This window comes from Heteronotia binoei, chromosome 17 (genome assembly GCF_032191835.1).
Source record: "Heteronotia binoei isolate CCM8104 ecotype False Entrance Well chromosome 17, APGP_CSIRO_Hbin_v1, whole genome shotgun sequence".
Classification (NCBI taxonomy): Eukaryota; Metazoa; Chordata; class Lepidosauria; order Squamata; family Gekkonidae; genus Heteronotia; species Heteronotia binoei.
The window spans coordinates 31,003,624-31,029,733 of record NC_083239.1 but is presented as its reverse complement, the minus strand read 5'-3'; the positions used below and the strand labels follow the sequence as shown (position 1 = coordinate 31,029,733).

The following is a 26,110-nucleotide window of genomic DNA, read 5'->3' as shown; positions in this document are numbered from 1 at the left end:
GCAAAAGTTAAATTTACAATTTTTAACAAATGAAATCTAAAAAAGGGACTAGGTATAATATAGTATTTAAAATATTAAAAATCATTAATTATGTCATCCTCCAGGAGTGCAGTGTTCCCTCTAAGCTGAGTTACTGTGAGCTAGCTCACAGTTTTTTTAGCCTCCAGCTCACACATTTTTGTCTCAGCTTAGGAAAAATGGCCCTAGAGCAAACTAATTTCTGCAGTAGCTCACAACTTTAATGCCAGTAGCTCGCAAAGAATTTTTGCTCACAAGACTGCACAGCTTAGAGGGCACATGGTTCAGTAGTATAACCCACTGAGTCTCAAAGTGAATTACATACACAACTTTCCTAAATTAGACAGATGTAGCAAATTCTACTATGCCACCTTCCCTAATGCTTTCTCTTAAATAGACATCTGAAATAAATATCTGAAGAAGTGTGCATGCACAAGAAAGCTCATAGCCAGACTAGAACGTTGTTGGTCTGGACAGACTCAGACTGTTCTTCTGCTTCAAGACCAACATGGCTGCCTACCTGAATCAAATAAACACAGTGCTTTTCAGCCTTATCTAAGGTAGAGACGTTGCTCCAATCGCTTGGGTCATTCTGATTGCCCTCGTAGGCATCTTTTCCACTTCAGTAGATCACAGCTAGCCTATATCCTCCTAAAGTTTTCACAGGGTGATATGAAGAATTGGGCAGTAATTTATGTGAGATGACTGTAGTGTGTAGACAGACTTTATATAGTTCAGGGATATGTGTGTCATCCATAGAGTTCCATTGTTCCTGCATTTTTCTATGAACTTATACATCAATTGACATGATTTTTAAAAGTTCTGAAAGAAGAACTTCCACTTCAAGATTTGGAGAGTATCTGATTTACTGCAACTCATGGTAAAATCCTAAACAGTTATACTCTCCTAAACCCATTGGCTTCTTCAGAGTTCGAAGGATGTAACTCTTCAGATTACACTGTCAGCACAACCCCAAATTGTTGATTGCACCATTCTTTGGCTTATGTCTCCACCTTTCTTCTCTTTCTTTCTTCAGGCCAATTGCGTAACCTTAGAAAAATACCAGAATGCAAATTGCCCAAACCTAAATTACCTGTGGCCACACCCTCCTGAGCAACGCAACAGAAGGTTGGATGGAGCAAGGAGCCACAGTCAGTTGGCTATGGGAACAGTTTAGGCACAACAGCGCAACAGGAGAGGAAGGTCCTCAGCTGAACACCTGTGTTGCTGCGCAGCTCAGAGCATGAGGTGCCTGGATCGGTTCCTGGATCCAGAGAAGAAAATGTCAAATCCAGCTACACATGGGCAAGCATCCTAATCTCCAGGGAAATGGCCACTCTCTTCCGTACCTTCTTCCTCGGTTCCCTGATGCCACTTTTGGTTTCAGGTAGGTGCCAAGAATTGTGCAATTGCAGTTCAGAATGGTAAGGAAAAGGGTTAAGCACAGCTTTGAAGAGTGCTTAAAAATCCTTTCCAGACCTCTAGAGTAATCTGAAGTGCTTAACTGGTGCATAAAATGTACATATGTGTAATGGTTTGAGTGGTGGACTAGGATCTGGAAGATACAGGTTCAAGTTCCTCACTCTGCTGTGGAAACTTGCTGAATGACCTTGGGCCAGTCTTTGTCTCTCAGCCTTACCTACTGCACAGAGTTGTGAGGATAAAATTGAAAAGAGGGAAATTATGTTATAATTAGGGATGCCAGCCTCCAGGTGGGACCTGAGAACCCTTTGGAATTACATTTTATCTCCAGACTACAGAGAGTTCCCCCGGAGAAGATGGTTGGTTTGGAGAGTGGCGTCTATAGCATTGTACCCCACTGAGGTCCCTGTCCTCCCCAATTTTTTAAAAGTTTCTCAACCTGGATCTGGCAACCTTACCTCCCATCCCCTGCCAGTGGCCAGGACCTGGCACCCCTATTTAAGCTGCTTTGGGACACCATTGGAGAAAAGAAAGCAGGGTATACATATCTAAATAAATAAACATTTTGATGAGATTTATCAAAAGAAACCAAACACAACAGGAAGACAGCCATGCCCTGGGCTGCTCAAGCACTTGGGGGATGTAAACAGCATCCCTGAAATACAGTTGTCCCTTGTAACCAAAGGAAGATATAGTGCAGCTGGGCAAACAGAAAGCCCTAAGGTAACTGGTTCCTGATGGGAAGAAAGCATGTCTTTGTCATGGCAGCAGGGATTTCTAATGAGTTGCCCTGTCCCTATGAATGCGACCCTAAGCAGAGTTACACACTTCTAAGGCCATTGAAGTCAATAGAATGGAATTCCCATGGATCAAAGGACTCTGCTTATGGAGCATGATTTCCCTCTTTGCTGCAGCTCCTGACATACCCCTGAAACTTATTTATTTAGTATATTGCCTTTCATCTTTCCTGAAAGGAGTTTGGCCCATCATAATGTTTGTCTCCCCTCTTTTGATTCACCTTCACAACAATCCTGTAAAGTAGAGATGGAGAGGGTGACTCACCCAGGGAGCTTCTGTGCATAATGGAGGATTTAAATCTGTGTCTCCCCCCCACCCCCTTGTATCTTGACACTTTACACAAGTACCGTAGTTCTTGTGGGAGAAGCATTCTGGGGTTGCACCAGGAAAGGAAGGCAAGAAAGTAGCACTTTGTGGGTGGTAATCCTTCTATGGTGTTAACAGAATTGCCCTGGAATTATGTTGTGGGGAATTAACAGGTGGGCAATTCAGCTTTAGCGAGATTTTTGGAATCTGTGAATACAGAGGATTTCTCCTTTGGAAGTCACCCAAAAACGAGGAGGTATTATCTAATAATCAAGGGGTCTTTATTGTAAAAATATAGGCATACATACAAGGGTATAAAATCATACAACAACCATACAGACTTAGGAAAATAGTGTTGAAATGGACAGGGGTAAACACGAGGTAGACAAACAGGGTAATAACTACCTATCGTATTCTTCGAGGAAGGCTCCAGTGGCAACAAAAAGGGAGATTGGGAAGGACCTCAGGTATTGGGGGCGTATCTAAACAGCAGAGTAGGGGTACTATCAGATGCACATACGTGGGGCGTTGGGTCAGAGGTTATAAGGACTACCTTGAGCCCTTAGAGGGTAGGAGGTCCAGGGGCTTTTGACATGGGGTCAGATGGGACATGATGCTGTATCACTTGGTACATTACCTCAGAGAAGGGGAGGTTGCAAGATGACAGTGTGGGTGGGACATGGGTCAGGTATGGGTGCACTGCAATGGCCAAGATTGTGCCCTCATGGAGTGGCTGGGAGCTTGTCACTCCTGGTTCGCCCCCATTCAGAAGGAGAGAATGCTGTAAAGATGAGGCCCCTGGTATCCACATAAGTCTCTCAGAAAATGGCAGATAAAACCTATGTCTTAGACCAGATGTGTGTGAGCCAGAACTCCAGACACTCTGGCAACCAAACTAGTGATCACGATGTCCATATATAAGTGAAAGTAGGGGGTTCTCACTCACAGTGGGAAATGCTCTGTTGAATCCACCCCAATGGGCATAGAAGAGAGTTTAGGATTGCACGGTAAATAATGCAGTGGGGTGGCAATACCTCTGAGGCAGAAAAAAGCATTATATGGGGGGAGGGGAAGCAGACTACTACTTAACATTGACAAAGGCTTGTTCTCCTGGGCCCAGTCTCTTAAAATACTTAAAATGGAATAACAAATTGTTACTAGAGAGAAAAGAAATAAAGCTGATAGAGTTCTTTTGCTGTTCAGTCAGCCCCATAGCTGGGACTGCAGGGGGCGAGGGCTGCAGGGGGAGGGGGCCACAGGAGGACAGGACCATGGGGTTGACAGCAAGAGGCTGGGGGGCCACCCCTCTTCCTCCCCTCTCCTGCATGATTTAGAGCCAGCTGATGGGCCTGCCCTTTAAATGGCACGGGACCAGCAGTGTTTGCTTCTGGGTGTCCCTCCTGCACAATTTAAATCACACCAGAGAGGGAGGAATAGGGGCCACAAAACCACTGTCAGGGGGCCAGGCCCCATGAGCCCCTGGTTAACTACGGGTCTGTGTTCAGTAGACATATTTTTGCTTTTCACGCACATGGGTACAGAGAAAGTGAGTTTTTTGGGGAAATATTGGACAGTTGAAGTAGCAGAAGGACACTGTTTCAGAGCAGGCAGTGGTGGAGGGGGACATTTTAATGGGAGAGGGGTGAGCAGGCAGCAAAGACTCTCTCTGTCACCACTGACATCTCATACCTAGGTGGAACAAAGTACTGCATTGGTTCAGACATTTATAGTACAGTTGCAAATTTTTTATTCATTTACACAGATGTTTGCTCTAAATTTCTGAGTTTAGTGGAGCTTAATCCCAAATCTATGTAGGATTACAGTCTTTAAAAAAATGGTGCAAGTTTTATGGTCTGTGTGCTCAGGAAATGTATTAAACATCCCCACCCCCAGGGAAAGTGCATCAACAGCGCATCGGAAATGATGAACAAAACACACATTTGAGTGAAAAAAAAATTTGCATGGAGAGATTATGTGGAAAAGCCCTTTTGGCATCTCAGTCTTCAAGCACGTGAGGCAGTTGGTTTGGTGACTCCTTCTTTCCAGCCTCCTTCATCACTTTGAATTACAGAACATTTAATCAGGTGTTTTATAAGCCAACATCCAGTCTTCCAGGTTTAGACTATTTGGCTGTTCTGTGCCGACATCAACCCAAGGAAAATCTGGATTAATTCTGTTTATTGGATTAGTTAGCATTTTTAAAATCCTGCCTTTCCTTCAAGGAACTCAGTTGGCCTCCTAGTCTCCATTTTATCCTCACAACAACCCTGTGATGTAGGTTGGGCTAAAAGAGAGTAGCTGGCCCAGAATCACCCAGCAGGCTTCCATGACAGTGTGAGGATTCTACATTTCACTATACCACACCGGCTTTCTGCATTCTTACTGACCTTTCAGTTAAGGATTCAGATAGCCTTGCTTACAAATGTAGAGTTGGACTAAATGCATGTCTTTTTCATCCCCTACAGTTCTTATCATTCTGTGGCTAAGGGCTGGTCCATACATGCCATGGAGTGAGACAGGAATGAGAAGAGTCCAGAGGTGGGAGAATGGGCCATACCACTTTAGGATGTGGGGGGGGGGGAGGAGTGATCATATTGATATGTCAGATAAAATCCTCACCACAGTCTCCTAGCAAAATGCAAGCAGGCTGAGCTAGAACCTTATTCTATGACACACTCATTGTTTCTGAGTTTCCTTTCTTAATTTGCAACACAATTTTCTCCTCAAGTGGGTGAACATTTAAATATTTAAAAATCACCTTTCACTTGCAGTCTGAAATAGTTCAATCCACAGCATCATCTCCAAATTCCTGAGCCACATTCTGCTGCATGTGTGGACCAGGTTTGCATTTTTAGTTGCTCATTGGTGAAGATGCAAAGCTGAGATAAGACAAATAGGTTGGTGGGAGGGGGGGATTGTTCATCAGGAGCAGCTGCTGCACACCATAGGATCCTAGAGTGGGAAGGGGCTGTAAAGACCATCTAGTCCAATGTCCTGTTCAATACAGGATCAGCCTAAAGCATTCCTGACAGTGTTTGTCCAGCCACTGCTTCAAGTAGGGATGCCAGCCTCCTGGTGGAACCTGAGGATCCCATTGATTTACAGCTCATCTCCAGACTACAGAGATCAATTCTCCTGGAGAAGATGGATGCTTTGGAAGGTGGGATTGTATCCCACTGAGGTCCCTGTCCTCCCCAGGCTCCATCCCCAAATCTCTAGGAATTTCCCAACCTGGATCTGGCAACCCTAACACTCATCCCCCCAGTAGCCAGGAGAGACCTGGCAACCCTAGCCTGAAGGCTGCCACCAGCTCACCAACTCCCTTTCAGACTGGAATGGGTGTGGTAGAGCATTCCACCACTACTAGGGGACCTTTAGACCGGTGGGAAGTTTCCTGGGCAACTTTGAAATAGTCACTGGCTCATTCTAACCTTTTCCCCCCTTTTTCACGAAACAGAAACATTAATGAAAGGGGGGTGCGGGGCCTGGAATATCCATAAGAGGGCCAGACCTCCAGTTATTGCTCTATTCTGGCTGGTGCATCTCCTTAATCATGACAGAGAGTTGCCTTTGCAAAGGTAGCCGGATTGTTGTGGGTTATTGTGCAGGGTTTCTCATGGGAAGGAATGCTGACAAACCCCTGCCTATTCCTAGCAAGAAGAAAGTGGGACACAAGTTGGAAGTAGAGGGGAGCAGGGGAGCAGCACAGACTGCTCAAGGACTCCATCTTGCCTTCCTGTACCTGAGTCACTGATGCAACCCCAGCATCCTAATGACTGGTAGAGCAGGCTCCAGGAATCTGGCTTGGGCTCTTGGGCACCTGTTGTAGCAGAGTGTCTGTAGAGTTACCTGGGAGGTCACCAGGTCAAATCTCAGCTCAGCTCTGAGTTCATTGACTGACATTAAGCAAGCTTCTCTTTTTCTCTCCCTCTCTGCCTCAATTGCCTGTATTTTCTGGTGTGGAGCTCTATAATATGGAGATAAATGCACTGGCCTACCTTATAGGAATGTTGTAAAGATCGCTGTTAGAATATATTTGTTGTTACGCTTGAACACCAAAAATTCTACATAGAGTGAAGTTCACTGAAAAATTCAAGAAACTGTAAAGCCCAACTCACATGGCTTAACTGGAATTGTGGGTCCCAAATTTCAGATGGTCCATCTTGCATACCCAAATTTCAACTCTTTCCACCACCATCTCATTTTATCCCTCATTAAACTTCAGATGGTCCTACTTTGCGGTTGTGTCTCACACCCACTCTGTATGAACGGATGTATCCTTTAGATGAATCTTGTTATACATTGCTCTCTCTTTGTAACAGCTCCCTACCACTGCCCCTGGCTGTATCATACCCAGTGGCTGTCCACTTCCTGCATCTGAAGAAGCAAGCCCTGACTCATGAAAGCTTATGCTGAAATAAGTTTTGTGTAATTTTCCAATATTGCAAGTGTGAATCGCTTTTATAAGTGCTACGTTGTTCTGTTGCCCTGGGAACTTTCATCCAGTCATTTTTTTTTGTACAGGAATTTATTCCAAAAGCTTAATTTGTGGCTGAAATTTGGGATCTCTGAAAGATGCCTGCCTGATCTTTTATTGAAAATCTAAAGGAGATTTCTAAACCCTCGTTAGACAAGTTGACTAAACTCACCTAGACTCCTCTATAACAAGTCAAACTTTTTACCTACTGTCTTTTTCTCATTGTGTGTTTCTGGGTCATTTCTTCACAAAGGTATGCTACTGCCAGCACCTCAGAATATCACAATCTTGTCCACAAACATGAAGCATTTTCTGGTTTGGAGTCCGCTCACAGTGCCCGGAGAAGCTGTAAAATACTCCGTCGAGTTTCAAGGGTAACTTTTCCCGTAAAGTTTGCCTCCCATTTTGAATACTTGATAATTTTAGGCCAACCATGGTTTGAGGGATGGGAGCAGATTAAAAGTCAAACTACAGATTCTGTGAAGTAGAATTACAACCATTGCAAGGTCTTTTTTAAAAATTCTGTATGTGGAAATACTCATTTTTATTTATGCAAAATCATCTCTGTTTTCGTTAGCGCAAGGAGGTGTACAAACATGCCCACAAGGATGAGCAACACAATTAAAGCATAAAAAGTATGATAGAAATCTTCTCAAACACTCCAAAAGCAAGTTACATTGCAACATGTTGATTGCTTGCAGAAAAAAAAAAAGTTCATAGTTACCTTAAATATCCCTGAAGAGACCTGTTGAAAAAGAATAGTCTTAGGGCTCAAAGAGGTAAGACAAAGATCAGGCATAATATGCTAGCTGCAAATTCATACAGCTTCAGTTTACTTTGGAGCATGTAGAGAAGGGAAAGGAACTTCAGCTTCCACAGTGTCTCCATCTGAAACCCTGGCCTTATGTTTTCCTTTAAAACGCTAATAGTAGAAGTCCGTTGCAAAGAGTAAAACTGAGAGGAGCATGAAGGGTTAAAACTCTATCTCTTCGCTGCATAGCCCTTGGGTCAAAATGAGGCTGCACATGCCTACAATATGCATCCTATGGAACAAAGTTGGAGTCCAGTAGCACTTTTAAGACCAACAAAGTTTTATTCAGAATGTAAGCTTTCGTATGCATGCACACTTTTATTAGAAAATGAAATGGGGTACGGTGAGCAGAGTTACATATAGTTGGTGGGCAGTGATTAAGCAAGCAAAATAGTACCAAGTCAGAATCTATGCCAAAATAGTATAATTAACAAATTGAAAGAAGAACCAGTTTGGTTTAGATACCATTCATTGTGTTGGAAAACAGCAAAGTCAATAAACATTCAGAATTGAAGACTTTCATAATAATTTGTAATTCAGCAATTTCCCTCTCCATCGGAATGGAGAGGAAAATTGCTGAATTACAAATTATTATGAAACTTGAAACAAACACCTCACTGGGACTAAACAGGAATATTGGGTTTTTATCTCATTACATATGCTAAGAGCTATATATCCACATTATTCCAATGTATTTTTCTTTTATAATAGTGTATCAGAATAATGGTTTTTTTTAATTGGCAAACTTAAATAAGGGATATTGGTTGTTTATCTCATTACATATACTAAACCCATCTTCCACTATATTCTAATGTATTCTTTTTTTGTATTGGCAAACTGAAATGATGTTTATAATGTATGCTACATGTTTAAAAATAACTAGGTGGAAAGGAACACCTCTGAGAAAAACATGTTCTCAGTTTAACCCATCCTTAAGTAGCTATAGAGCAATTAACAGATTCTGCATGTATTGCCTGTGACACTCTCACCATCGCTCTTCAATTCTGACATGTTTGTTGACTTTGCTGTTTTCCAATACAACAAATGGTATCTAAACCAAACTGGTTGTTCTTTCAGTTTGTTAATTGTACTATTTTGCCATAGACTCTGACTTGGTACTATTTTGCATGCTTAATCACTGCCCACCAGCTATATGTAATGCTGTTCACTGTACCTCATTTCATTGTCTGATGAAGTGTGCATGCACTCGAAAGCTTACATTCTGAATAAAACTTTGTTGGTCTTAAAGGTGCTTCTGGACTCCAACTTTGTTCTATTGCTTCAGACCAACACGGCTGCCCACCTGGATCTATCTGCATGCTATGGATTGAGAATGTGACCCTCTTTACCTCCTTTGAGCCCTCACAAGCCTTGCTAAGGAACATCAAAGGTGGTGTTTTCCAAGCCCTCTCTGGCAGTCTGTTTTGCAGTACAGAGGCAACAATCCTAAAATTCCAGTGGCAGAACCCACCCCACTCCCCAACATGAGGATAAGGAAATGAGAGGATAAATTGCTGTGAGGATTGCAGTTGACATATGAGTTGGTACAGGCAGAGATAGTCCATCTGGTGTGGAAAAAGGCCTCTCCCGCCAAGCGTCTTGCAAATTCAATGCAAGTTTGAACATATGGTCGTAGATCATTGGCATGACAATGAACCAGTCCGTGTGAGAAGGTGGGAGGGAACCTCATCCCCTGCCAGGCTCATGTGCCCTACAGCTCTTTGTTCATGTTGCAACGCAAATTTCATAGGTGTTGCTAGGAAAATCTTGTGTAGATATTGCACAAATATTTGCTTCTAGAACACACAGAGAGTGTTTTGCACCACATAAAAATAGATAAGGGTCAAAACACACAGAAAACACCCAACTGCATTAAAACATTATTAAGGAAGGAAGACTGGCCCAGACTAGCCCAGTCTCATCAGATCTTGGAAGCTAGGCCCTGGTTCATACTTGGATGGGAAACTTCCAATGAAGTCCAGGGTGGCTATGTAGAGGCAAGTGAGAGCAAATCATCTCTGTACTTCTCTTGCCTTTAAAATCCTACAGGGCCATGAGCTGCAACTTGACTGCACTTTCCACCAAAGAAGGAAAACTGAGGACATAGCACTGACCAACATGGGTGTAGCCTAACATTAGGTCGGGATGAGTCTATTAAAGGGCACCTAGTCATCAGTTACATTGTTTATTATATGAGGGTCGCCATTTTGATTTGATGCCTCAGCCAACAAAAAGTCATGGGCCCTCTTGGCATGCAGTCCACATGTGACAGGATCAGTTGTCTACTGAGGAAATGAGAAACTAGTGCAAAGATCACAATTGACATATGGGTTAGGACAGGCAGAGGTGATCCATCTCCTATGGGGAAGGCCTGTTTTGCAGGATCTTGTCTGGACGGCAGACTTTTGCTCCTTGAGGGACACTATGTTGAATGGGACACTGGTTCAGATTGTTACTAGACACAAAAATGTATGGGGCAAAAAATGAGGCATTTCCACCGTTCCTTTTTGTTTCCCTCAGAGAATATGAGAGGGACTATGCAAACGACAGCTGGATCCCCATCGGAGAGTGCACTGATATCAGCGCCACCCAGTGTGACATCACAGAAGATATCTCGGCCACTGTGCCGTACAATCTACGGGTCCGGGCAGCTCAGGGGACAGAAGTCTCACGCTGGGCCACTCTCAATGGGCTTTTCAATCGTGTCACCAGTAAGTACTTTATTCACTCTCCACTCTTTCCTGATTCACATATGCAGGGGGAATGAAGTGGCAGAGACCTGAAATAATAGAAGAGTATTGCACTGCTTGAGACTATAAGGGGAAGGTTCCAGTTGTGGATGTTCCTTGATATAAAAAACTCCCTGCATTTAGAAAATTACAACAGCAGGGCAAAAGGTCCTACTTTGTTTGCTGTGCTAGTTTGCTATTTATAGAGAGGGGTTTTTCCCCCAGCATAGGGTAGCATTCTTTGATCCTGTACTTACACTCTGAAGGGGTACTATCCATTGTGCTACCTCGCCTCATTGCCCCCCAATTCCCCTGCAAGTGTGAATCAACCCTGACAATTGCCTAGGTGGAGTGAAAAAATGGGGGATAGGTGAGGTATCACATTGGGAAAAATGACTAATTTACATTAGAGAATCTACTAAATCCTGGATATGCTTTCCCAATAAATCTTTAATTGCTTATCATCTCTTGACCTTATTGTCACCATTAAGAATGATGACCTTTTTAAAATTCCACCCTTTCCCAAAGGTGCTCAGGGCAGCATATGTGGCTCTCCTCCTTTTTAGCCTTACAAACACCCCTGTAAGGTAGGATGAACTGAAAGAGAGTCTGGCCCAAGATCACCCATCAAGCTGCTTGACTGCTTGACTGAATGAAAATATGGAAATAGTCTCCCAAGTCCAGCACTGAAATCACTCTCACTGAACAGGCATGTATGAACTACCCCAATCCAACTTTTCTTAGGATGTATTTTAAAAAGTCAAAATTTCCTCTTCCATAATTATGTCACATTCACAAATTACTGAAAGCCTCTGTACTGAAAATCTAATATGTTCTGGCGCCATTTTTTTCATATAACCTCCAATGATACCTGTTTAATTGGAGGTTAAATGTATACATAAAGTAGTTGTACTTTATGTATACATTTGCTTGTACAGGCTGATCTTGTACCCAGGCTCTTGGGTACTCTGTCTACAAATTCTGCATTTCAAATAGAAGAAGCTGCAACAGCAGCAAAGAGGAACAAATAAGCTTGCCAGATTCAGTAAGATGCTGAAGCTGCCATTCTAAGCAGGTCTAAGCTAGTGTGGTGCAGTGGTTAAGAGCAGTGGGCTCTAATCTGGAGAACGGTGTTTGATTCTCCACTCCTCCACATGCAGCTGCGGGGTAACATTGGATTAGTCACAGTTCTCTCAAGAGCAGATATGTTCTCAGATATGTTCTCTCAAGAGCAGTTCTCTCAGCCCCATTTACTTCACAGCATGTTTATTGTGGGGGGAGGAAGGGAAGGAGATTGTAAGTTGCTTTGAGACTCCAAGTGAAGGTCAGGGCAGAAATCCAGTCTCCTAGTCTTCTTCTTCTCCATCTCCTCAGATTTCTGTTCAGTAGGGATTCTTCCCAAGAAAGTGCTCTTAGGATTGCTCTGTCAACCCAAGACATTTTGATGTCTAAGGTTGAAAATCCCCATTTCCCCCTCCCCAGTAATAATAATAATAATGATTATAAATTGTTTTTGTAACATCACATTAGAGAATTATTCATTATATCACAGTGGAGAAATGACTAAATTACATTAGAGAATCTACTCAGTCCTAGATATGCTTTCCCAGTAGGTTTTTAATCAAGGAAAGCACAGCCATGTACCTTGTTAAATTTTTCCCATGCTGGAAAACTACAATAGAGGCTACTTTCCCACATTCCCTAAGTTGTAGGATCACACAAATGTATGCTCATGGCCTTCAGAAAAAAGCTGCATGACCACAGTCTCCACAGTCACTGGGGGTGGGGGCATGAGCACAGTTCCCTCAACCTGCTTATCAGAAGCCCCAAACTGAGATTTCATCCAATAAGCAGACTGACTGCGAGAGGAGGGTCCTGATGCAATCACAAAACCTAATCTTATATGAATCTTGCAATCTTCTCTAGTCAAAAAGAGAATCATAAAATCTGGTCCAGGAGCACCCTAGTGACCAACAAAGTTTTTCAGAGTATCAGCTTTCATGAATCAAAGTTCACTTTGTCAGATAGCCATAAAAACTTATACCCTGGGAAATGTTGTTGGTCTCTTAAAGTGCTCCTGAACTCAGATTTTGTTCTGCTAGACTAACAGGGCACCCACCTGAAACAGAGTTATGGTGGGATAGACTCCCTTTGCCTTTTATGGGTGGGAGAATTTCCACAGTAGCAGTTCTTTCTATCTTTGCAACAGTTATGCTGGGAGTAACTACATCCAACCCTTTATCTGAGTCACAAGACAACTTGGCTGGGATCTAATTTTCAGTGCCAGGGTTGAGTCTACACAATGGGAAGCAACAGTAATAGACACAGCAGTTGTGAGCATGAATGAAATACATTTCTCTCAAACACATACAGAGGAGAGCCACCATGTTGTAGTGCTTGCAGTGGTGACTAGGATAGGGGAGGCTTGGGTTCAAATCCCCTATTCTGCCATGGAAGCTTGCTGAGTCACTTTGGGCCAATCACCAGGTTGTTGTGCGGATAAAATAAGGAAGGGAGAGAATTATGTATGCTACCCTGAACTCTTTGGGAGAAAGAAGGACTACAAACATAATAGATGAGGGTCTTCAACAGGTAGTTCATGGGCTACTGGTAGCTCACCTCTTGTTGCAGTGGAACTTGTGCATCCCCTAGAAGAGCCAGGAAAAGATCAGGAGAAGATCTGCTCTAGAGTCTTCTTTTTTTAAGCTTTTATAGGATTTTTCTCTTTAATGCTTAGTCAATAGCTTCACTTTTGCTGATGTTCTGTTTCTAGGACAGACAAAAACTTGGAAACATACAGGGGAGGGGGCTGATGAGAGTAGCTCAGTTTATTTTTACATCAGTCAGAAGTAGATTGTATTTTTAAAAAAAGATTGGTGACCCCTAGGGTAGGGATGCTAGTTCAGAGATGACAAGATCTAGAGGAAGCTTGTCCCACTACCTCTCATGTAGTAATTTTCAAGTGGCTTCACCTCCTTAAACTCAGCTTCTATCCAGGGCCTGGAAGGTATGGCCCATATTTATGATAACCAAACAGCAGGATAGGACTTTTGTGTCTTTAATAATGATGTAGGAGGAAATCCAGCAGGTGCAGCTTTGTTTCATGTCAACCTGCAGCCTGTGGACATTTGAACCTGTTGAACTTCCCTCTTCTGCACAGTTTTTAAAGGTACATGAGCTCCATCTCCAGCAGTCTCCTCTTTTGAGACACCGGTGGCTTAGCTGGGAAAACACAGAGACAAGTTTCCTTCTCTCTTGAAATTGTGTGCGGTTTCCTCAGAAACCATAGGCCTAGGAATAGCACAACTGTTGTTTTGGGTGCAAGAGGCTATCCCACAAGACAATGTTATATAGAACATTCTCTTTAGTACTTGTTTTTTCACCTGGCATACAGGTCAGGGATATGTATTGCAGGCAATTCACAGGCCCATCCCTCCCTCCAATTTCTCTGTTTTAATACATGAGTTTAGTTGAAATTTTAAATTGGTGACCTCTGTTGACTTCTGTTCAGACATCAAAAACAAAGAGCCACACTGCATATTAAACTAGGCTCTTTCCTCTGCTGTTGGCATTTTAAAGGTGAAAAGACACACCCTTTAAAAACACATATGCCAGGCAGTCCTGTTTTGAATAAATACACTCAGTAGAAATTGAAGAATTAAGCCTCTCTCCCTTCCTCCACGTAATACTAAGGCAAAGTGAGGTTGCACATTATGGACAGAGCAAGGCAAGAGAACTTTGTCTCACCGTTTAAGCCACTAGTATTTAGGAAGAGATGGGTGACTGAAGAATGTGCGTCTTTGGGACATTCCTATGTGAAAAAGTACTTTTGGGGTCGCATTGAAATCAGACTTGCCCTGATCTGAATGGCTGAGACTAGCCCAGTGTTGCAGGGTAATACAGAATATAAGAGAAGAAGGAAAGAAGGAAGGAAGGAAGGAAGGAAAGAAAGAAAGAAAGAAAGAAAGAAAGAAAGAAAGAAAGAAAGAAAGAAAGAAAGAAAGAAAGAAAGAAAGAAAGAAAGAAAGAAAGAAGGAAAGAGAGGAAGGAAGGAAGGTGTCTTGCCTTGAAAACCCTATGAGTTCGCCATAAGTTGGTTACAACTTGATGGGACTTTCCACCACCACCAAATTTTAAAAATAATATCTCCAAAGTTAACCACTAGTATAGATTGCCATCGTGCTCTTGGAAGTCTTGGCTTCCTGCTACCCTTCTGTTTTCCCAAATCACGTTTTAGATGACAGTCTTCCTCCTAATTTAGACAGAACTGGTCTGTCTTCCGCTCAGCCCTAGCTAATGCTGGTACTATTACTGCAGATGGAGCCTGTGGGCAAAATGGTATCTCTGCCGCCCTAGAAATATTTCAAGTCTGTGCAAGATTGCTAAATGCCTGGCTTGGGTAGTGGAATCTAGTTTTGCCCCACCTTAGCCCCAAGTAGCTGCTAGTAGAAAAACGAGACTGGATCAAGAGAAATAGGGGGCAAGCGCAGGATGGCTTGTTGGAAATGCGGCCTAGGCTCTGCCTCTATGCAAAGTGCCTCGTATTCTTGGCCACTGAATGGACAATATCCTAGAAATGGGCGATGGGCACCTCATTTCTTGGAAGATTGCTAGAATTGCACCCAGAAGCCATCTGTGCATAGAGCCGACTCTGCAATTTATTTATTTTAAATATTCATAACCTTTTCTCCTGATCAGTGAGATTCAAAGCAGTTTACATTACTGAGAGAGCAATCGAGTACCGTATCCACTTCAAGGTTTTAGTACTGACATTTAAAGCCTTGCGCAGACTGGGACCGGCATACCTGCGGGACTGTCTCTCCTTATATGAGCCCCGGAGGTCACTACGATCAGCCAGTCATCATTTTCTGACCATCCCTGGCCCAAGGGACGTCCGGCTTGCCTTGACCAGGGCCAGGGCGTTTTCAGTCCTGGCCCCGACCTGGTGGAATCAGCTCCCTACAGAGGTTTGGGTCCTCCCGGATTTGTTATCATTCCGAAGGGCCTGTAAGACGGAGCTGTTCCGCCAGGCCTATGGCTGAGGCGGATGGACGTCCTTACCATCTAAACTGGCCCCCCTGCACTGACTGCACTGATCTGTCCACACCATCCATGCCGCCTTAATGTGAGCGGTGGCTTAATCGCTTTAATGTTAAATTGTTTTAACTGTTTTAATTGTTTTAAACTTTTTTGATTGCTTTATTATGTTGGAAGCCTCCCTGAGCCCACTATGGGAAAGGGCGGCCTAAAAATCTAAAAATAAAGAAATAAATAAGACTAAGTCTGTCTACTTAGAAGTAGGATCAAGATGGGTAGCTGTGTTTGTCTACAGCAGCAGAAAAGAGCAAGAGTCCAGTAGCATCTTAACGACTAACCACTTTTGTGGCAGTGTATGAGCCTTTGTAAGAGCCCCATGGCGCAGAGTGGTAAAGTTGCAATACTGCAGTCAAACTCTCTACTCACAACTTGAGTTCGATCCCAGCGGGTTCAGGTAGCCAGCTCGAGGTTGACTCAGCCTTCCATCCTTCCGAGGTCGGTAAAATGAGTACCCAGCTTGCTGGGGGGGAAGTGTAGATGACTGGGGAAGGCAATGGCAAACAACCCCATAAAAAGTCTGCTGCGAAAATGTTGTGATGCGACGTCATCCCAGAGTCAGAAACGACTGGTGCTTGCACAGGGCCTTTACTTTTTATGAGCCTTTGTGAGCCACAGCTCACTTCTTCAGATAACTATGTATCGTAGGCAATTCAGATAACTATTTGAAGAAGTGAGCAGTGGCTCACAAAAGCTCATACCTGCCACAAGTTTATTAGTCTTTAAGGAGCTACTAGACTCTTGCTCTTTTCTACAGCCTAAAAGTAAGTTCCATTGAATTCAATGGGTCATATTCTCAGGAAAGTGTCATTTGGATTGCTGCCTAGAACCAGGGGGAAAATCACATTTTACATAAATGAAATCCCAGTAACAAGACTTATGCAAACCATTGACCACCTGTAAAAGTGCTGTCTTACAGACCCCGTTCAAAGCCTCTGCAGCCTCATGTCCTCAAAAAGCCTGTTCTGTAAAACCAAAATCACTGGGGAAAAACTAGAGCCTGAACAGGGACAGTTCTTGAGTTGAGAAAGTGTCAACAGTCCCTGGTCCGATATTGGGAGCTGTATCATAGGAACATATGGGTAGGTTCCAGGTGGTAAAGGGCTTTAAAGGCTAGTGCCAGCACCTTGCATTGAACACAGAAGCAAACTGACAGCCAGAGTAACAATCTTAAACCTTGGTTAAGGTGTTTAAACTGCAGTGGCTATGTGGATGGACATGGGTTAGAGTGGACTGAAGGTTCCATGCATCTGGATCTTGGCATCCAGCTGTGTATGTTGGCAGTTTTGACCCTCTTGGATCAAGAAAGCAATCTGGCATCTGATCCAAAGGCTTGGCATGGCTCGATGATGTACGGAGGAAGTAGGCAATCTGCAAAAAAAGGAGCTCCTAATTACAATGTTATGTGTGTAGGCTACTCCATTGCTTATTGTATCTATTATTGCTGTTACTGTATTACTTTCTACTTGTATAATTCCATTCTCCTTTGCATTGCTCATGACATATCATATCTGATAGTTCTTTGCGCTGTTTCTAATTTTTTTAACACGTGTTGTTTGTTAGATGTCGCTGGATTGTTTTATATCGTGTGATCTGCCTTGAGTACCAGTGAGAAAAGCAGGCTGTACAGAAATAAAAATTAGGTCAAGGTCAAAGACTGAATTCCTTCTTATCCAGTCTGAGAAGTAAGATCCATGTTACTACACTTGCAGTACTGACAGTATGTTTCTAATTCTGGTGTTCACAGCATCCCTCATTCCACCTATGCTGACTGTCATGGCTGATGGGTATCACTTGCTCGTGGAACTAGAGCACCTGGGACCTGCTTTTGAATTCTTAGTACTCTACTGGAGGAAGGGCCAGGAAAACCAGGTAAGTTTGGGTCTCATATGCGGTCTTATCTGATGGAGAAACTATATGTTACATTCAGCTTGTTACATTCAGCTCTTTCATTCCTTTCCCCAATTTTTTTAAAGAACAAAAACCAAGCAGTCGGGTTAGAATGGATAAAAGGAAGTACTTCTTCATCCAAAGGGTGATTAACACATGGAATTCATGCCACAGGAGGTGTGGTGGCTACAAGCATAGACAGCTTCAAGAGGAGATTGGATAAACATATGGAACAGAGGTCCATCAGTGGCTATTAGCCACAGCATATTGATGGAACTCTGTCTGGGGCAGTAGGATGGCTTCTAGTGTCCTGGCCCCACTGATGGCCCTCCTGATGGCACCTGTTTTTTTTGGCCACTGTGTGACACAGAGTGTTGACCGAATGGGCCATTGGCCTGATCCAACATGGCTTCTCTTATGTTCTTATAGAATCATAAGTTTTGCTTACAGAAATAAAACTGTAAGTAGTAAAGTGTCTGGGGGCAGCATTTACTAATGTGCAGGTGACAGTTTGCTGGCAGAAAAAATGTTCTAGAGCCACTTCACTATGAATTCTGGCAACAAACAGTGCAACCCTGCTTGGAAATTCACCCCGATTAACAGAGATTATTAAACACAACCCCAACATTTGTAGTTTTTTTAAACAGGAAAACTCATGTGTGATTCACCCCAAGAGTGCAAGTGAATTCCACTAGTTAATTAAACATGATGGGAAGAAGTCCATCCTTTTGTCTCTCCTGAGTCTACTGCTCATTGACTTCTTTCGATACCCCAAGTTCTAGTTTTTCAGGAAAGGGAGGAAAAAGTTTTATATATATATACACACAGTCTGAATTACGCTTGTGAGCTACCAGGAGGTTATCCTCCAGTTTCTTCCCACCGCAGACCAACTGGCTGTTAGGGGATCCCCCCTCCCAACAGGGATGTTGCTGTGCAGTGCCCCTAATGCAATGACATTGATGCATAATATAATAAACTTAAAAGCCCTAGAACTCTTTAGCCTTTCAGCACACAGAAAGTGTCAACTCTCACAGTTATTATGGTTATTCCTTAAGCAATTTACCTGTATATTTAACCTGTAACCTTGAAAAAAATAATAAGGAATTTAAAAAAAAGTGTCAACCCTTTGATCATTTGTATTGGCCTTTTCTGAACCTTTTCTCTACCCAATTATGTGAAACTAGGTATATGAAAAAGTCGTGAGAGACAGCAATACCACTGTGCACTTGGAGACCATGGAAGCTGGGGCCGAGTACTGTGTCAAAGCACAAACCTACGTGGAGGCAATCAACCGCAGCAGCAATTTTAGCCAGGTGCAATGTGTGAAGGCCGCAGGTAAGCATTGGGTAGATGCCCTTTCAGTTGCAGTGCTCCTTTGCAAGGGGCATGCAGTTGCACTGAATGGAAATGGAGGTTTTGTGGACCTCTGACTGCTGTTTGTGGTTTATGGCACAGCCTGAATCCAAATCAAGTCCCCCTAATCCGCAGAAGTTGCCTTATATAGATACTGTGTCTAATCTGATTAGTACCAACTCTCCAGGGTCCCAGGCTGGTTTATGCTTTGACCTTACTTAGGTTCCAAGATCTGACCAGGCTAGCCTCAGTCATTCAGGTTTGGGTGTTATATCAGTGAGAAATGCATCAAAATGACTTAGAAAAGACATATTCTCAGCATCTCTGAATTGGGATAGGAAACCAGATACAGCCTTCTCCAATTTACCAGCATACCTTTATTGTCCCCATGTAAAGACAATGCACTAGCACCAGTACCATTCCCCTCCTATTTTCCATGGTCTTTGGCCTCCTTAGGTCAGGCAGCTATCTCAGTTAATGGCATGCTAATTGCAGGTTTGTGCAATCTCCATTTGTGTTGACCCTACAAGGAGAGTGCTTTAACTCTTCCATGGCCACTCAGTTCTGCCCATGTGGTGTAGCAGTTGGATTAAAATCTGGGAGACCTGGAGTTCGTATCCCTACCTACCATAATTTTGCTGGTTGATCTTGGGCCACTCACTTTCAGCCTAGCTTATCTCACAGGGTGGTTCTTAGGATAAAATGGGGGGAAAGAGAACTATGCAAGTCACCTTGAGTTTCTTGAAGGTAGAGTTGCCGACAAGCCTGGAGAAAAATATTCTCTCCCTTTAATAGAGACTTAATGTGTGAAAGCAGGCAGCTGATGATTTGCCTGGCATGGAAGTATGTAACATAACCTGGTAAATAATGTCCTATTAAGGCACTAATTAAGGAATTTTTTTTTTTTTGCTCTAGACAGTTGGCAGCTCTACTTGGAGGAAGGGTAGTGTGCTAGATAAAAAGCTAGTTTTGATTAGGGAATCTAAGTGATTGAAGAGTTAACCCTACCCTGCTTCTCATGTCCTTGATGCAAATTGAGGCTACTATTTGCATTTTCTAAATGGATGGATGTGTGTGGTCTCCACCATGTCTGTTTTCTCACCCTTAATAACTTACTGTCTTTTTTGCCTTTAGACAGCAAAGCCTTTTCGGTGATATTTGCTCCAATTTTCTTCATTGCCTTTGTGCTGGCTGTTTTTATTCTTTTCTTACTGGCCTGGAAAACCTGCCAAGTCTGCCAGTATTCCTGTTGCCCAAATGAGGGCCTTCCAGACACTTTGGTAATTACTCCTTTTAAAAATTATAATACTGAGCAAGATACTGTTTAGCATACTTGGATTTAGGATCCCCTCCCTTGCCATAGTCTTCAAAAGTAACATATAGATAAAGAATCAATTCAATAAAGCTATAAAATACTAACAAGGAAAAATCAAGGTACAATATACCTTTTGCACAATAATTTTTAAAAGCCGGGCACCAGAAACTGAATGATCAGTAGGTTTGAAATGTCTGTTCTTTGGGTAGCCTTTGGGCAAGTTGTTCTCATTGTGTCTGATCTGCAAACTAGCCTACCTCACAGGGCTCTTGTCAGGATCAAGGAGAGCATTACTATAAAGAACCCCTTTACAGATTCCAGAATGCTGCACTGAAGATTAAGTGTTCCTTCTCTGCGTTCTGCATCACAGTGGAAGGTTCTTAGAGAGCAGTCCTAAGCAGATCTAACCAAGATCTTACTCAAGCCTATTGATGAGACAACTCCCAGGAAGTGTTCTTAGGATGGCACTGCTAGTCCTTTCCCCTAGTAAACTTTTCTGCCCACCCCTTTCCGCAGAAACTCACAGAATCATCTGCCGGGATACTGAACTACAGGGGAGAGGAAGCCGAGAAATGTGACATGTCTGTGCACGTGCAGCCCCCGGAAGAGCTGCTTCGCTTTTGGATTCACGATGCGCTTTAACATCCCACTTGAAGACACAGCCTGTGAAACGAGGCTGAAGATCCTACTCTCCTAACCACATGGAGCTATGCAGCTTCCCTTTCTTGAGGAACATGTGAGACCAAGATAGGAAATCTAGGATAAGCTTTCTTCAAAAGGAAAGCACTGTGTAAGCAGCCATGGATCCCATGCTCCAGATATGGCAAGGAGGCTAGGAGACAATCCATCCATGGTGCCCAAGAACCAGAGCCCAGCTCATGAGTAAAACAGATGGAGACAGCATTTCCAGCTGTGTCACCCTCTTGCTTAAGTTGAGATTTATTTAGAAGACCTTGAGCTGATTCCAGTGCATCTGTTTTCTTACATTCTTGGAAGGAGATGCAGGGTATAGGATGTTTGGGCAGGAGAGGTCTGTGATCAAGGAACAGCAATAAGAGTCTAGTCTCCAGCTCACAGGATCTGCCCAGCAAAACCAGCATCATGTTTGCATTCAGATGGAACATTTTTTTACAGGAATTTTCCGGGGGGGGGGGGAGTGAGAACGGGCCCTGCTAAAGAAGCGACTATCCCATGTACCATCATGCACCAACAGGTCTCAAATATAAAAAGATCGACTCTTTTTTTTCTTGCACAGGCAATTAAAAAGTAAAAGTTACTGCTCTGAGCCCAGAACTCAAAGTTGAGCTAAAACAGATCTTTCTGACAGCTTTAAAAAGTTTTTCTGAAAAAGGTATTTACTTTCAATTTCAAACCTTTAATGGCATAGCATAAAATACAGAAAAGATTTGGATAGACAAGACAAGTCAGAATTGAACGTAGATTAGACCTAAAATCAAGCATAGCCAGAGTTGTGTTGGAGAATGGCAGCCAAAAATTTTGCAACAGCACAGGTAATTTCTGAATTAGAGCCGTTCAGGAAAAATTAACAGAAAGACAAATCATTCTGATTGATGGTAGGAGGGCAGAATCTGCGAAAATTCCTGATGGGTTTTTTTCATATAGATAATAATTATTTAATAAGTGAAAAATTGTATCAGGGGAGTTTGCACTGCAGGAACAGAGTCTTTCATGAAAAGGAATGTGGAGATACCTCCCCTGCAAGACCTTGGAAATGCATTCAATCTGGCCAACATAAAAGCCCTACAATATGTAAGGATCACTATATCAGTCAAATATCTGTGCATCTTACCGCAATAGATGTCCAAACCTAAGATAGCTGGAGAGCAGACATTAGGGTTAGTTGGGCATAATTTAAATTTCTCTGAATCAAGTACTTTTTCCTTAATATATGATTCATCAGAAGTAGACAGATCATCAGTAGTCAAACCTAATTGGTTAAGTTTGGACAGAAGGGCCACTGATCAAACTGAAGTATAAGAGTCCCTTAACAAGCAGGCAATAAGACTATTAGGCTCAGCCCTAAAATGAACCTTAAGCCAGTATTTACATGATCACAGGCATTCTGTTATTGGGAGGGACAATGGCATGAAATAGCCAATTTTGTCAAATCATAGAAGCAAAGCAACATCAAAACGTGGATGGGAAACCACTGAGGAAGGCTCTGCAGAGGAAGACAATGGCAAGTCACATCTGCTTCTCACTTGCCTTGAAAGCCCTTTGCTGTAGTTGCCATAAGTTGGCTGTGACTTGATGGCTCTTTACACACATGTTCTCATGCTATTTTTATCATTTACAGTTTAGATATGACATTAAAATGGAAGTACAGTCATGAGAGATAAATTTCATCACTTTGGTGTTAACGGGTACTCCCTAGCAGGTAGGGTTGGCAGGAAGCGGCTCCTCAAAGAGACTTGCTGGTGGGCATGAGGAATAAGAACAGGGATTAAGAGAAGCACCCAAGTGTTCATAGTTACTGCTAGCATGCAACATATAACAGTTGGATAATCCATGGCAAGAGATGGCATTTCACCCTTGCAGGTGGATAGGAAGACCGAAGGATAGCAAATTCCCTGGAAGTGTTAAGAAAACCCTGAGTCCCACCTAGATTGCATCCCACTGATGATATGTGCACAATTAGTTGCAAATGGCTGATGTAGATGAGCTAGATGGACTTGAGCAAAAGGTACCTTAGCTTGGGCAGGGGCACTGGCAGGCCCATAGCTTCAGTGGGGCCTCTGGGGGTCTGGACTCCCAACTTCCTCCCAAGGCCCCCCAACTTCACATCCAGCCCTTCCAGGCAATGCCTGGGCCACAGCAGGTGCAGCAGAAGATGCCACCCTCACCAGCCATGTACCTCTCTTGATATGCCTGTGGTACAAAATCAGCATTTGCAGTGCAGTCATGAGCAGACATTGCCTTCACTTGGCCATGCTGGTGCTGCCTCAGTAGCCTCCACTTCAGGGAAGGGCAAAGCTTTAAATTTCCTTTCCTTTCCTTTCGATCCTTTTTTTTTTTTAAGGAGCAGATGAGAGAGAGAGAGCTGCAGGTGCCATCCCCTCCAAAGTGGGGGGGGGAGGAGAGGAGTAGGAGGGGTTTCTGTGCAAATGGATGTTCTGTCATTAATTAAATCAAAGATAATTTTATCATGTATAATTGAGTTAAGTGCCCCCAAGAAATTTAAATGTTCCCCGACAAAACAGATCCTGGCTTGGTGGTAGAACACCAATTCCTGACATTACAGCCTGTGAATCTAGAGAGCCACAGCCAGTCAGAATAGACACTACTGAACTAGTTGGACCAGTGCTAAAGGAAGGTTTGTGTACCTCCCTCATTCCTAGGAGCCCTGATCTCTTCTAGGGAAGCTGCTCCCTGTGCAGGTACTGGCATGTCGTAAGGCCCTGATCCACAGTCGCAGCAGTCATCTGCCTCGCCATCAAGACCTAGAAATTGCTTTTCCGGAAACTAATTATTAGTTTGTGAATCCAATTGCTCAACTTGGCCACGTGTTCCTCAAAATTCATTAAAGCATCTGTTAGAGATATAGAGCCGGGGAGCGGGGGAGAGGGGATTGCAATTCCTGGGCCAAATCAAAACATACGAAAGGGGGCTTGTTTAACTGTAGAGGTTAGGAGAAAAACGTTAAGTAACGGAGTGGACTTCAGTTTGTTCCACGGTTGTACAGAGAATTGTTAAGCTTCCTTCAGAATCTGGAGGGGCTATGAATGTTATCTTTTGAATACTGTAACTTTACGTAAAAGGCTATGCATGCCTGGCTTCAGCCCTAAAGTTAATCTCCTGCTTTGTTAAAACAGAAGGACTAACACATTTCCCCCTTCTGCTCTCTGCATTACAAGAATCCCATGTATTTCAACTACTACTAAGATGTCTGATTAACTGAGAACTTTCATATTCGCAAAAGGAGAGCTGCATTTTGAAAACTGTTTTACACCCAATGCCGCTTAATCTGATCAAGACAGCAACACATTTTGTGTTCTATTTTAAGACTTTGAACTGCAAAATAGGTGCTTTGATGTAATGTGCTGAAACACGTTTTGTTTTTATACAAAATATCTAATTTTATGAAGAGTTCCGCGAAATGCAAAAGCTTGTTAATTTTGTGGTACTTTGAATCATTCATATCCAAAGGCAACGTATGATTGTTGTGATTACAGTTTAAGATGTAAACATATAACCATAAAATTACATGCCTGCCTATTAAAAACCATCCTGGGTGTCTGTGTGTTTTGTTATTGTTGCGCAGCACAACACACTTCCCAAGTGATAAAAAGTTCCAGGGGGTGAGTTGCTTGGCTTTGGAGAAGTGAACACTGTAGCCTTGCCATACTTTTACTGCATCTGCCTTAGTTACACACAGAGCATACAAAGCACTAGGGACATCCCCATGGAATCCACACACAGAGCATACAAAGCACTAGGGACATCCCCATGGAATCCCAAGAACTGCACTCAGATCTACTCTACATCTCCCAAACTTGCATTCTGAAATTCACAGTACAATTGCCTCAAGTCAGTGTGATGTTGGCTTAGGATTGAAACCCCACCACCAGAGAAACTCACTTCACCGGGTTATTGTGAAGGTAAAGCAGTGGGGAGAATGATGTGAGTTGCTTTAGGTCCCCTAGAGGGAAAAGGTGAGGTATGAAACAAAATGCCTCCAGTCATGATGAATCCATCAAGATTTGAGGAATCTGTATTGTGCATCTCATGTCGTTTGCATAATTAACTCACACACAGAGAGACAATATGGAAATCAATGAGCTGTTGTCACGCTCTGATAAAGATTAAAGAGAAGGCAAATTCCCCCCATTCAACAGTCCTAGGTTTTCAACTGTTTGTAGAAAATCAACCAGATAGATGTTAAGCACTGTTCCTTAATCTTTCCTGCTAGATCAAAAGGTGTTTTTTTAAATTGTTCCAAATTCTTGAATATATTTTGCTCAATGTGCAAATTTGGCTTCCACAACCCCCCACTCCTAACTAGGAAGAAGTGAAGAATGATATACTCAGTGAAGAATGATCCCAGTCACAGGGCTCAGTGAATCTCACCATCAAGATCCTATCTAGGGATAGCCATAATGCAATTCTTATCTCTACCATGATCAGCATACTGGAAGCGGGGGTGTAACTGCAGGGGGAGGAGCTTGGGTGGAAGAGGGCCTAGAAAAATAGTTACAAGAGTGCTTGTTATACTTGTTATCAATTGTATAAATAAGCAGGAACCTGGTAGCACTTGAAAGACTTTACGTTCTTCTTTCTGGGACTGAGTATGTCAGATGCATGTACTAAGTCTTCACTAGGCAATGTATGAGAGAAGTTATGAAGAGGGGGGATGTGAGCAGTGGTGCCAAACAGGCAAAAACAGGGTGAGATATATGTCAAATTCAAATAAGAAAGGTACAGAAGGCATTCACAACAGCAACAAAGAGCCAGTGTGTTAAGAGTGTCCCAACTAGTCTCTGGGAGGCCTGGGTTTGAATTTTGACTCCTGCTTTAGACCAACACGGCTGCCCATGTGGACCTGACCTCTAGCTAGTTACACTCAGCCTAACTTTCCTCAGGTGGCTGTTATGAGGGTAAACTGGAGTGGAAAACAACACAAGCCATTCTGAGGAGAAAGGCAGGGTACAAATGAATTAAATAAGGGAATGAATACATAAGTGAGGGACCATCGCTCAGGGGATGGCATGCAGAAGGACCCAGGTTCAATCTCTGGCATCTCTAAGTTAAACGGATTGGGTGGGAGATGATGTAAAAGACCACTACCTGAGACCCTGGAAAGCTGCTGCCTGTCTGAGTAGGCAATTTTGACTGATGGACCAATGGTCTGATTCACTTTAAGGGGAGGGATGGTGGCT

At 43.0% G+C, this 26,110-nt stretch overlaps 1 protein-coding gene across 1 annotated transcript; it reads left to right on the top strand.

The window, feature by feature from the left end:
- The first annotated feature begins 1,136 nt into the window (after positions 1 to 1,136).
- IL20RB (interleukin 20 receptor subunit beta) lies at positions 1,137 to 21,116 on the top strand. The gene is made up of 7 exons (XM_060258424.1): positions 1,137 to 1,405; positions 7,275 to 7,395; positions 10,353 to 10,543; positions 17,403 to 17,527; positions 18,730 to 18,880; positions 20,033 to 20,178; positions 20,730 to 21,116. Exons 1-7 carry the CDS (start codon positions 1,348 to 1,350, stop codon positions 20,853 to 20,855), a joined length of 918 nt encoding a protein of 305 aa, XP_060114407.1. The 5' UTR covers positions 1,137 to 1,347; the 3' UTR covers positions 20,856 to 21,116.
- The last annotated feature ends 4,994 nt before the right edge of the window (positions 21,117 to 26,110 follow it).